General features: G+C 49.0%; 1 protein-coding gene across 2 annotated transcripts in view; it reads right to left on the bottom strand.

Moving 5' to 3' along the window:
* Tmprss13 (transmembrane serine protease 13) overlaps positions 1 to 11,884 on the bottom strand; it is a 29,076-nt gene extending 17,192 nt beyond the window's left edge. For both annotated transcript variants that reach the window (XM_076924974.1, XM_076924975.1), the window contains exons 1-3: positions 11,733 to 11,884; positions 1,579 to 2,059; positions 408 to 512 (exon numbers count right to left, since the gene is read on the bottom strand). In XM_076924974.1, coding sequence (XP_076781089.1) covers positions 408 to 512; positions 1,579 to 2,059; positions 11,733 to 11,753 — 607 coding nt within the window. In that variant the 5' untranslated portion in view covers positions 11,754 to 11,884. The remainder of the gene's footprint in view (positions 1 to 407; positions 513 to 1,578; positions 2,060 to 11,732) is intronic.
* Positions 11,885 to 13,303: the final 1,419 nt, after the last annotated feature.

Genomic DNA, 13,303 nt, shown 5'->3' with positions numbered 1-13,303 from the left:
TTATAGGTAGCTGTTTTCAGAGTGAGATTTTATGCCAAGAACTGTACACTTTTTTTTTCCATACAGTCCCTCCTGGTCTGGGTGAAGTGGAATAAGACCTTAATGTGCTGGGATGAATGATTAATGATGAACAGCATCCCAATTTTTAAAAAACTGAAATGGAGCCCAGTGTAGTTAATGCAATTGTAGTATACCATCAGAATCCATTCTGCACTGATGGACCCAAACCCGGAAGCCCATGGCATTCCACATGCTTACCCCAGGCCTTTCTAAGGAGCCCGATACCTCATGACCCAAGGTCCCCATGTAGATGTGAGTCCCTCTGTGCCTGTAGTATGCCTCTGTGCCTGATGCCATCCCATTCTTCGATGAGCCCCAAGCCACCCTGTGCCCTCTGTTCAACTCACAGAGAAGGATGAGTGAGATCACCAGGCTGATGAGGAGGAGGACACACCCGATGAGTGGCAGCTGTCTCTGGGTCTCGTGCCAGGAGAACTTGGGGAAACTGACACCTAAGAACAGGGTGGTAGGGAAGGAAAATTGCTGGGGAGGAGGGTGGCGTGGTGGAGGATCCAGAAGCAAAACTTACTCCTGAGCTCCTGCTAGGGTCCTTGCACCTCACAATACAGCCCCACCCTTCTCCAGTATAATCCTCTTATGGATCCCCTCCCCTAGGCTCCTCTGGCTAGGTACCACATGTGTGTTCTGCTAATTCATCCTCACTGCATCACATGAGCTGAGTCTTATTAGATACATTCTGTAAATGGGGAAACTGAGGCTCATGGAAATTAAAAAAAAATAGTTACCCAAATTCTCTAAACTAGTGATTGGCAGGACAGAGATTCAAATGCAGTGTCTCATACTAGAATCCATCCCACCAAAGCGCCTCTCCTACCCTGGACTGGGAAAGGCTTGGATGATCCCCAAACCTTGCGTGATCCTTCACAGTCAAATAGCAACAAGGCCTGAATATTTGGGGCTGAGGCAATGGGGACAGGTTGAGGTCTTGGGTACATGGAAACAGTTTCCTGAGGGGCAAAGCCAAGCCTGGAGGCCCAACAGCCTCCTTGACTTTCTAGCAGCTGAACTTCTGAACCTCGATGAGTTTGGAAGCTTGGAGTGGTCAGAGTCCCTTTCATTCTTCCTCCGGGTATGAGCAGACATACTGATCACAACCGACCTTGTACTACTGCAGACCCTGGCTTCCCCAGCAGACATACAGCGAAAGGAAACAGCCTCTCCTGTAACCAAGAGCCCTTGCTCTTGAAGTCAGAACTCTACCCTGGGCAGAGTGGCCTCCAGTATTCTGCCCGGAGAACTCTCGAGTTCAGCAGTCAGCACTCTGCTGCCTTGTTTCTGGCTTCTGGCTTCTCCTCCTTTTGCCTAATTTTTTATTGTCTTAGGTTGTCAGGTCATGATTCCTTTCTACCTTCACCTCTCCATCTTCCCCATGTTCCACACTGGGTGTCCCCCATGTCATTATCCCAGGGGTACAAGGAGCAGAGTGCTCACTGAGAACTTCCCTCTGCCCAAAGACACTGCCCTGGATCTCTGCCCTCCCTGCAGCGGCCCCCTTACCTGGGCTTTCCCTGGTGGCCCTGGTGGCTGGTGCTGACCTGGCAGGAGATGCCCGGATGGGGACAGCCGCCACTGGTGTTGCTCTAACAAGGTACACTCTCGTTGGGGAGGATGTTGTGGAGGCTGACCTGGCAGATGATGACCTGCCAGACAATGACCTGGAAGGTGGTGCCCTGGCTCCAGATGCCCAGGCTGGGGAAGCCTGAGGAGGTGTCCTTGCTGGGGAAGCCTGAGGTGATGTCCTTGCTGGGGAAGCCTGTGGACGAGATGTCCTTGCTGGAGAAGCCTGAGGAGGTGTCCTTGCTGGGGAAGCCTGAGGTGATGTCCTTGCTGGGGAAGCCTGCGGACGAGATGTCCTTGCTGGGGAAGCCTGTGGAGGTGTCCTTGCTGGGGAAGCCTGTGGAGGTGTCCTTGCTGGAGAAGCCTGTGGAGGTGTCCTTGCTGGGGAAGCCTGAGGTGATGTCCTTGCTGGAGAAGCATTCTGAAAATAGAATGAAGGGCATTCCTGTGCCTGCTCCCAGCCAGCCTCTCCCAGCTGAGGGCCCTGTGAGTGGGAGAGGGCTACTCGAGGCCAAGCGACTGGGACAGAGAAAGGCCTGTGCTTATATTTAACACAAGTCCTGAGCAAAGCAGTTCAAATTTCTCCTGTTGAGGACATCTGACACAACCAACACCATTGTCTTTTATGAATAGGACACAGAGAATAGCACTTTTTAAATCATCTCTTTCAGGAATCGGAGCCAATTAGGTTTGGTCACGTCTTCACATTACTGGGACCTGTGTGTTGGATTCAAGAAAGATGTTGACCACACTCACGGGAGGAGCCAAAGAGTCTCCCGTAGGGAGCTGCTGGGATCCATCAATAAGAAGGGATGGTTACCCATGAGTACCCTTATCTCAGCTGGCTGCACAGGGATGCATCTTAATGTGTTTAAGGACATTCAGGCCACTGCTTCTGCTGCTCCAGCTGTTCTGACACAGAGGCCACCCTCACACCAGTGCTAGCTAGAGAACAGATTTCCAAAACTTCTACAAGGGTGCTGGAGCCAAGGAAGGTAGAACTAGAGAAGACATTCACATTTACAGGTGCTGAGAGTTGACTCCAGGCACCGTGTGTGGCAGAAAAATGTTCTATCACTGAACTACACTCTTTACCTAAACTTGGCTTTGGGCACCGAAAGTGTACTTGATGACACACAGTCAGGCAGCCCATGGTCCCGATCCTGAACTTATGGTTTTATAGCAAATGACTAGAACCAGATGCTGAATCTCTTAAGCTTTTGGTTCATCTATAAAATAGTCTGGCATTGACTAGGGAGTCCTCACCCGGGCCCGGGACACAGGAGTCATGTATTAAATAACAGTTTCACCTCTGGTTGTCTTTCTGTACACTGGATCCAGAGGGCTGAGGGATACAGAAAATGATGGGAGGAAAGAGAGTATTGGAAACAAGCCAGATTATGGTCCTTTATTTAGATGAATGGGCCTCAGTGATGTAACGCCCTTCCCAGTGGTGTCCTGAGCCTTGGCTCCGGGCAGTGGCCTGGCATAAGGACACTTGCATGGGTGTCCATTCCTGTAAAGTCCCTCCAGATGTTCCCCAATACTGAGGAAGTCCCTAAGATCTGATGTAATGAAATACACTTTAGAGTCTACAACAAACTTTTGTGTCTGTGGCCTTGTAAGGTTCTAACCTCATCCTGAGAGTTGGTACTTCTCCTAGAAATTCGTCAGGATTCCACCCCCAAGTTGTTTCACATCCCTCTGAGGCAGAAGGAGAAGCCACTGGTGCGATCTTCTGAACACAGGCACTCCCTATGCATTTGGAACATGACAAAAGAATGGGGATCCGGGGCCTTGCAAGGCAGGAGCTTCACTGGCAGCTAAGGTGAAGCCCATGGGTTTTTTTTGGTGGGAACATGACTTTGTGTTGTGAACTATGGTTGTTGTCTTCCATCCCTCACCCCTTGCCAAGTCTGGTTGGAGCCGCATGACCCAGCACTGCAACTGGTCAGGGTTACAGCAACTACTCCTAAATTCAGCTCTGTGACATGAGGAACATGTCCTCACACCTTTCCATGACAACTTCCTTATCTACAAGGTGTGGGTAACCACCCTGCTTTGTATCTTGGTAGTCATAGATGAGACATGCAAAGTACGTGTACACAGTAAGTGCTGGAGAGATACTGACTTGGACAGTGGGTCTGCTTGTATCTTTAAGAACGTTTGTCTCGAAATTAATCTGAGTAGGGCTGCACCCATTCCCTACTGGGTCAGCAAGAGCCTGCCAGAGCTTGTCTTACGTGTACAAACATGGCTAATCTCATCTTCTTCCCAATACAATCATGGACCTATGTGGACAAGCCTGGACTATACATGAGGGTCAAGTTCTGATGAATTTAACAGCCAAAGAAGCACATTTCTTAGTCCCATGCCAACTTCCTAGTGGTTCTTTTTAGTTGGCATGGTTAGCTCCACTTTACAGACACTGGAATTGAGGGTTGATCAGATGGATCAGAGGAGAATAGAGTTTGCTGCTATTCCTAAAAATCAAGAGTTCAGTTCCTGAAACCCACATGGCAGAGAGAACTGATTTTTCTGGAGGTTACCTTGAGGGACCCAATATGGGTATACAACACCAACTGCCCCCCACCATACACACACATACTTAAAAAAATAATAATAAAATGGCGATTGATTTTCAAATTTCCAGGTCAAGTAAGGCTTGGGTTTTAACCAAGTCAACTGGTGACCAATGATGTCACAAATGACCAAAGCAGTCTTCCTCATCTCTCCAGGCTCCAGGCCTTCACACACACACTCCAGTCTGGTTCTCACAAGGAGCCTGGTGAGCAAGCTGGCAAGAATGGCATTCCCTGTCTTGCCTCTGGTTTTGTTCGTGTGTTTGCTTGATTGCCTATCTGTTGAGATGGGGTCTCATGTAGCTCAAGCTAGCCTTGAGAACTTTTGGTGTAGCCAGAGATGACCTTGAACTTCGGATCTACCTGCAGGTGTGATCCTGTGATCTTGGCACCTCAGCACACAGGGACCGGGGCTAGAAGGAGAGATGACGAAGAAGGTCGGGGCAAGGTGCACAGAGGATTAGAACAAGGAGACTTTTGAAGTTGGAGCAAGGAAGAGAGTGAGTACAGAGAGGAGTGGTGATGAGCCAGCAAGGTGGAAAGTCAATAGAAGCCAGAATAGATAGCACCGAAAACCCGTAGTTGACTGTGAGTGAGAGGGCATTCATTTAGCACTGGCTTTGACAGTCAGCACTCTATTATCAGAGCTGGGGGTGAAAGCTAGGGTATCGTAGGCCCCCCGCCCCAGACCTGTGCAGGAGGAGAGACCTAGAACCCCAAAATCTCAATGAGAAATGTCACTTGAAGAACATTTGTGAGTCCCAGGAGGATGTCAGAAAGGAAGAACATTCCAGATGCCAGAGGACAGCAGCCACTGAACTTTGACCCTGAACTTTGACCCAGACTTCACAGGGCATTAGGAAGCACCCTGATCTTCAGAGACCATGAGAATGCCAGAGCTCACGCCTCCCTCTTTATGCATTTCATGGCCGGCCACTCCACCCAGCTGGAAGAGCTTCCCGATGTCTAACCTACTACGGCTCTAATTCATGTCTGCCCTCCATCCTTGGAAGGCACCTGTAGAGATGGGACCCTCCCATATAGAGACTTGACTTCCAACCCTGACAACAGATGGGGCCCCAGGAAGGGAGGAGACTTCTTGTTCAAGTCCTTAGGAACTAAGGCAGAACCAGGGGACCAGAACTCAGGCCCCCCAAACCCAGCCTTTGTCAATGATCACAACCCCCCCAAAAAAGAACTCGTGCCCAAGCCCTTGCAGGGTCCTGCTCTTCCCAAAGCCTCCTACAGACCAGAGGCTGTTCAAGCTGCAAGGCAGGTGTCTATGACCAAATGAGTACCTGGATAACCTGGGTCATTTCCTATCACTATGATTCATTCCTTCTGACCCCACCCCCATGGTCTCTAGAGTAATAAGTAACCATCAAACGAGCTGCATGCTAGCTGCTTCTGATGCTCCTGGTTGTGCCTGCTAAGCCCTGGGTGTGCTGATCACAGCTTATTGGCCTTTCTAGAGGTTCTGGTGCATCATGGGAGGCCAGGAGGGCAGAATGCTGGACATGGTTGTGTGTGGCTATCCTTCTAGTGTTAGGGGTACTGAGACTCTGATCAGCCACAGACTAACAGGATCAGTGAGCTTCTGGTTCAAAGAGAGAGCTTGTCTTAAAGCAATAAGGAGAACAGGAATAAAGGAAGACACAGGGCCTGTTACTCTGACCTCCACATGTTAATATACCTGTGCACTTACATGCATGCACCACACACACACACACACACACACACACACACACACACTCACACACACATACCTTTCAAAAGTCCCACATAGCTGAACAGGGGCTAAAGACCCCCAAGGGTCCCATTTCTAGACCTGTTCCCACTCTGCTTCAACTCCCAGGGATGGATTCTGCACCCCCCCCCCCCAGGTGAATAGGGCATCTTGTGATTTCTCTTACCTTGCGGGGTGGGGTGTTAGAATTTAGTTAGCAGCCCCTGAGTGTGTTCTGCATTGTCTTCCCTGGGTTTCTTGTGGCTAGCTAGCTGCTGCTGCAGGCTGAGCCCCTGGCTCCCCAGCCCCATGCAGACCACAAGAAGAGCCCTACACAAGCTTCTCTGCTAGACTCAGAAAATGTCCAATGGCCACTGCAGTGACAGCCCTTCATCCTTGCCTAAGACTGGCTGCAGAAGCTTTCTCCTAGAGCTATTCCATTATTAAGCCATCACTCTGGAGATACCCTCAGACAGAAGGTTCTTGAAACCCCACTAATCCAAGCCCTCATCTCATTCAGGATGAAATGGCCAAGGTCCAGAGGGGCTCTGGATGTGCCCAAAGATGCCAGTTTGAGGCAGTCATATGATTCTAGTCATGTGATCTTATTCTTATGCTGTACTCATTGTTACCTTCTTCCTATCACCCCCAGAGAGCAAGACCAAATTTAGGCCCTGCAGCACCCCTCTTCCCCAGCAACCCTGAGTTTTAAGAACTGTCAAAGGAGGAAGTGCAGGGGCTAGACCATGGTCAGAGCCCAGCACTCTGGGGCCCCACTGGAAGCTACTATTTGTGTGTGTGTGTGTGTGTGTGTGTGTGTGTGTGTGTGTGTGTGTGTGTGTGTATGCATGCGCATGTATCTCCCAGGCTGGCTCAGAACACACAATCCTCCTGTCTCTGCCTTTCAAGTGCTAGAATAATAGGTGCACCTCACCTTGTCCAGCCTGGAGCTCCCTTAGACAAGGCCTAGAAGTTCTTGTCTATGGGAGACTGGGGAGAGGAAGTAGGGGACAGGGAGAACTTGTGATGGGGGAGCTCTGGCCCCAGCCCCTGAGGACCAGACTGACCTGGGACAAAGCCAAGCTTCACTGTGCCCCTTAGGACGTGGCTGTCCCCACCCTCTTTCTTTAGAGAACCCCACAGACACAAGCCCCTTCAGAATGCAGGATGTTCTCCATGGCCTCCTCCCCAAACACAGGACTAGTTTTCCAGGCATATGTACGAGGAGCTCAGGAACCCCAAGTCAGTCTGTGCGGCAGACTCCGTGTGAAGCACAGGAGCTTGCTTCTGCTCCAGCTACTGTGAGCTTGGGGACAATCATGTTCCTGTCAAGTTCTCAGCTCCTTTATGCCTAAAACAAAGGACTGGCAACAGTTTCCCAGGGGATCCCAGGAGGCATAAGGCCTCTAGAGAGACCATGGGGGCCCCGGCCATGGTCCTTATGGTGAGCCTTGAGCCCTTTCCCCACTTTGAATAGAAATTCACATTTCTTTTTATATGCAATGGCCTCTACTTAATATATTATAATTATATAATATATTATATCTAATTAATATATATTTGAATATATTATATATTCAAATATTTAATAATATGTAATATTTGAATATATAATATATTCAAATTTAATATATAATATTTGAATAATAGAAGTGGCTGCTACAAGACCTTGAAAATAACTGCCTAGGGTGAGCATTTCACTTCCTTTAGCTTAAAAGGCCTCCGTGCATGAAAGAGACCAGGGAGAGCCACTAGATTGTACCTTTCTGTTCACTGATGGTTCATTCACTCATTTGTTCATTCACTAATGACTTTAAAGAGCATGGTGTGTGGATTTGGGGAGATGGCTCAGGAGGTAAAAGTACTTGCCATGAAGGCATAAAGACCTGATTTCAAGTCTCCAGAACACATGTAGAGTGGAACACGCACATCTGTAACCCCAGTGCTCCTATAACAAGATGGGGGGCAGAGACAGAATCCCCCGAAAGACACGGGCCAGCTAGCCTGAAGTATGTAAGAACAGCAAAACCAAGAGACTGTCTCAAGCAAGGGTCAACACTCAAGGTTGTCCCCTGTCTCCCACACAAGCACCACTGCACACACACACACACACACAGATGCACACAAACACACACAGAGATGAACACACACATACACACACAGACACACGTATACACACATATACATACACAGATGCATACACACACACAGATGCACACACACACAGATGAACACACACACAGATGCACACAAACACACACAGAGATGAACACACACATACACACACAGACACACACATATACACACATATACATACACAGATGCTTACACACATACACACAAACACACACAGAGAGATGCACAAACACACACACACAGATGCACACATACATACACACAGATACACACAGAGAGATGTACAAACACACACACACAGATGCACACACATATACACAGATGCACACACACATACACACAGATACACACACACACCACATAACACTCATATACCACACAGACACATAAAGATTAAAAACAAAAACTAAACGCTGAGAGCTCACTATTGCCAAGCAAATGGTATTTCCTGCCTGTTTCCGTGCTAATGCTGTTCTGTCTGCAAATGCAGGGCTGGTGCAGGAAAGCATTGCACCGGGGCCTAGTGAGTACTCTGGGCTGCCCCCATGGAGGAGCTCCTGGGACTGCTAAGGCCTCTTGCCTGCCTCCAAGGACAAGCTGGTATATCCTGGTGTTTTCCCACCTGTCCAGCTGCCAGGGTACAGTCCACCCCCATTGTTGTTAGACCAGGAGGAAGTTGTGTTGCCAAAGCAAGACACTTAAGCTAAGTGGCCATTGTTACATCAGCCAGCCTTCCCACCCAGCGCCGAGCCTGACATGAACTCCCACATGTTCGCACTAAGTCACAGGGGACAGGGCAGAATGAGGTTCGGTGGGGTGTGCCAGGTGCATTCTGATCAGCACCAGTGACAGCATGAAACTGATGTTCCAGGTGAGGGGTGTGGCCCTACAGGACAAAGGCAAGCTGTTGGAGGTGCCTGCAGCTTGGGGCTGGGAATGACAAGGGGTCCTGCCACTGGTCTGCCATCTTGGGAACCTGGGCAGCCTCCTGGGGAGGGTACTCACATTAGCCCAGCCCATGCCTCCCACATCCCCACAGATAGCTAGTTGCATGCAGGTACTCCCGACACCCACAAATTTGTTCTCCAGTGGACTGTTGTTTGATCAATGGGCTGACTTTAGTCCTCTTAGGAGGCATGGCAGTTCCCCAAGCATTGAAAATTGTGACCCACTTGGCATACGCATAGGATCTTCACATTTGACAGAAACAGTGCATATACCCAGTGGCACACACTGTGATCCATATCATTCCAGTGACTGCAGTCGGAACAGAAAAGGATCTTTGGGGCCGTTTGTCTAACCCTCTTCTTTGGCAGGTGGGGAGACTGAAGAGGAGCCCATTCTAGACTCAAGCTAGCCACATGGCGTGACTGTATCTGCAACTCTGATCTAAAGGAGCCTTCACACACAAAAGGCTTCAGAGACAACAAGCGCTCCATTTTGCAGATGAAGACACTAAAGGACAGGAAGTTAAAGCGATCAGGTTCTGCCACTTTTGCCTACCATAGTAAGGGACACTTTCTTGGGTTATTTTCCTGCTGTGGTCTTGCTACCTAGCCCAGGCTGGCCTGGAGTTAACTCTCCCTCCTCCTGCCTTAACCTCCAGCACAGCTGGGATAGAAGGTAGGTACTGGTCCCTTCATCCAGCTTTGCTTTCCTTTTGAACACAGGAAAGCAGAGTGCCTTCTCCACTCATTTTAAAGAGCCTTCTGAAGGTCTGGCATATCCTGCAGGGGCACCATCAGCTCCATCCCACTGGCTACCACGTCCTCTTTCTTTGTAGAAAGAACAAAACCCACAAAGCATTCCTCTGCCATTGAACCCTCACTGGGGAAGCTCGGGCTTTAACCTTCAGTGCCTTGTCTTTTTTTCTTTTCTTTTCCCTCCTCTTCCTCTTCCTCCTCCACCTCCTTCTTTTGATAGAGTCTCACTATGTCCTGGAACTCATTTTGCAGACCAGGCTGGCTCCCAAATCACAAAGATCCACCTGTTTCTGCATCCTTAGTGCTGGGATTAAAGACATACACCACTACATCCGGCTTCTCCAGCCCATTCTTATTGAATCTTAAGAAATCTGAGCCAGGTTGTGTGGTGCACGCCTTTAATCCCAGCACTTACGAGGCAGAGACAAGCAGATTTCTGAGTTTGGGGGCTAGCCTGGTCTACAGAACAAGTTCCAGGACAGCCACGGCTACTCAGAAGAAACCCTGTCTTGAAAAAGAAAGAAAGGAAGGAAGAGAGAGAGAGAGAGAGAGAGAGAGAGAGAGAGAGAGAGAGAGAGAAAGAAAGAAAGAAAGAACAAAGATAAAAAATTTCTGCTGTAGACTGCTTTGCCCTGACTCAGTCACTATCTAGGGGTTTCACCTGGACCCTTAAATAATGGAATGGCTCAGCTCTCTCATTCCAAGAGAAGCTTAGACTTTCCACAGTAATCACAGGACCTACCAGAACTTTGACAGTTAACTCATGCTTTTGCCCATGTCCTGTCCTTCCAGCCACCTTCCACATTGGTCCTTAACTCTGGGGAGATAAGTTCCCCAGATGGACATCACTTCTGTAACCCCACTCTAGGGGAGAGGTGAGCTCTCTGCCCATCTCCAATTTGAACTGATAGCTTAGTCCCCGTCTTTGGGTCTGGGGACTAGCAAGTTCCCAAGGAAGACAACCATGGCTGTGATGATGGTACCCATACTTACTACAGAACACCCCACCCCATGTTCCCTTTTCTGCTTCCTGTGGAGACATGGGCCCAAAGGACCAGAGCAGAGAGCAAAGGAGAAGAGTAGAGAGAAGTCTGGAATAGTAGGAGAGATGGCAGTGCCCTCGGCAGAAACACCCAGGTTCAGAATGGACCACAAACTAGGAACAGCCTAGAACATAGGATGGGTTGAATTTCTTCAAACCCAGGGCTTGTTAGACTTTCTCGACTCTCAGAATCCACTCTATCAATAGAGAACAGAAAAATGTGAAAAGAAGCAGAAAATGGGACTTAGGAGAAGTTAAGGGGAGGGGCATATTAAATAAAGCTTTGCCCTGATGCCCTGATGGTTGTACACGACCCTTTTCTATACAAGACAACCCCATCTTTCTCCATCACCTCTAAAAGCAGCAGAAGAAGGAAGCCTGAGATATAGCAGAAGACACTGTGGTTAGACATAGGAAGCACTTCCCGTGTACATTAAATCCCCTAGTAAGTAACCAATGACAGTCTTTACTGTACATTTTAAAAACATCACATGTTTCCGGGAAGGTTTAGGAGTCTACCTAGGAGGTAATCCTTGAAGATGAGTTAAAATATCCTTGGGTTCTCAGCAAAAATGAATCTAGTTTAAATCAGATTCTCAAACGGCAAAGCTGACCAGGTAACATAAGAGCTGTCTTTCTTTGCCAGGGCACAGACCACAAGCTTGTCCCGGGCCTTAGCCACACAGCCTAGTAACCAGACCCCATATTTTATTGCTTTCTCCTCCTCAGATTTTCTTCTAGGGACTAAGGTGAAGAGGTTGAGTTGCCTGGATCCCAGGCAGTTTCCAGTTAACAGAGACATTCTATTTTTTCTAAACCCAGGGCAGGTCTTGGCAGCGCCCTGCTTCTCTCCAGCCTGTCCCGGCTCAAGCCTGGGAGAGCCCAGGAGACGCTGGTGCACTCACCCGGTGGCTGCCTCTGTCCATGGTGTAAGAGGATGCTTCTTCCAGGCTCAGCTGATGTCAAGGGGAAGATCCATGTTGGTCCCCGGTTCCCCAGCATGTGGGGAAAAGGAGGCTGAGGGCTGAGGGCCGGCCCCCAGCAGATGGGGCGGGGAAGCTGGTGGGATGTGTGAGGTAACTCAGGTATAAACAACCCAGAACTTGCCAGACCTGTCCTTCAGCCCCATCCCAGTTACTCAGCTAATACCTGGGCTCTTGAAACTGCCACCACAGGAGCTTCTGAGGAGCTCCTGTGTGGGGGGTCCCCTTTACTGCCCTCCCAGAGGGTTCCAGACAGACTCTGAAATTATGGGAAGCCCTCCGGATGTGTGCATCTGAGCCCTCCAGGAAGACCTTGTCCTCAAACTGTGTTCATTTCCAAGTACCCCTGTGTCCAAATCTTAAATCTGGGGACGAGACGGACTTTTTTTTTTTTTTTCTGAAAAATTTTTGATGAAAACTCTTAACATCAGCAAAAGAAATCAGATGGTTTTAAATTAAGCGCATAATGAATGACCTCAATTGACGGCAATAAAATATTACGAACTATATCAAAGACAATTAATATAAAAACATGTATGTGTTTGAGTAGAAACCGGTCCGGGGAAACTTAGGCTGACTCATGACCTCCTACCCTGTGCTCCATCTTGATCATTAGAGGAAAAAGAAACAGAGGGAATTTTGGAAGCAGAAGCTTTAGGTGGACTTGGAAATGCTCCCTTTGTGATAGAGCCCCAGGGTTGCCCGAACTCCACTGCGTACCATGGATTCCGTGATTGGGTCTGTGTTCCCCCATTTCTCCCATGCATGAATCTGTACCCAAATAAAACTCTTTTTGCTTTTATTTTTGCCTCTTTTATGAATTACTAGTTTACGTGCAATCCTAGAAGCCTGACAGACCCAGACTCCTGGAACTGTGGTACCAGCACTGATGGGATGGGGGGGTGGGGGTTGCTGACCAAACTCAGCAAACCAGTGGAGTAGTTCTGGCATCTGGCAGTGGGAAGGAGGAAAGCAAGGCAGGAAGTGATGGGGAAGCTGAGGAAGCCTTGGCAATTAGGAGCAGTAGCTAGGGATAGCCACTAGGGTGGAGTCTGAGGCTAGCTCTTGTTCTTTCACAGAAACGTACATGGAAACTGCTCTGGTTTAGGGTGTTCAGGGAAACAGAAGACAAAGAGGCTCATGAGAAAACTCCTGGAAGACCAGGCAGAGAGCCAAGGAGTCTCTGACTTGGCTATGTTACTTCACTGGCTACTCTCCAAGACATCAGAGCTCAGCCTTGGTTCACTTTCTCTTGCTGTCCACACTCTGATCATCCAGGTCCAGGCACAGGCTGGTGTTGTGTGCTGGATCTTTCTCCTCCCCTCTCCTAAGGAGGTCCCCTCTAGGCACCAATGAGCTATAAGGCTATGCTTCATCCTTGGCATCCAGAGGCCATTCCTGGAGGGCATTAGTCTTCCAGGCAGGTCAGGTGTCTTTTCCAATCCAGAGCCTCTGGGAAGAACTCAGATAGGGGGCTCTGGGCAAGTCAGAGA

The sequence above is a fragment of the Arvicanthis niloticus genome, chromosome 26 (assembly GCF_011762505.2).
Source record: "Arvicanthis niloticus isolate mArvNil1 chromosome 26, mArvNil1.pat.X, whole genome shotgun sequence".
Lineage (NCBI taxonomy): Eukaryota > Metazoa > Chordata > Mammalia > Rodentia > Muridae > Arvicanthis > Arvicanthis niloticus.
This window is presented reverse-complemented; position numbering and strand designations above follow the sequence as displayed.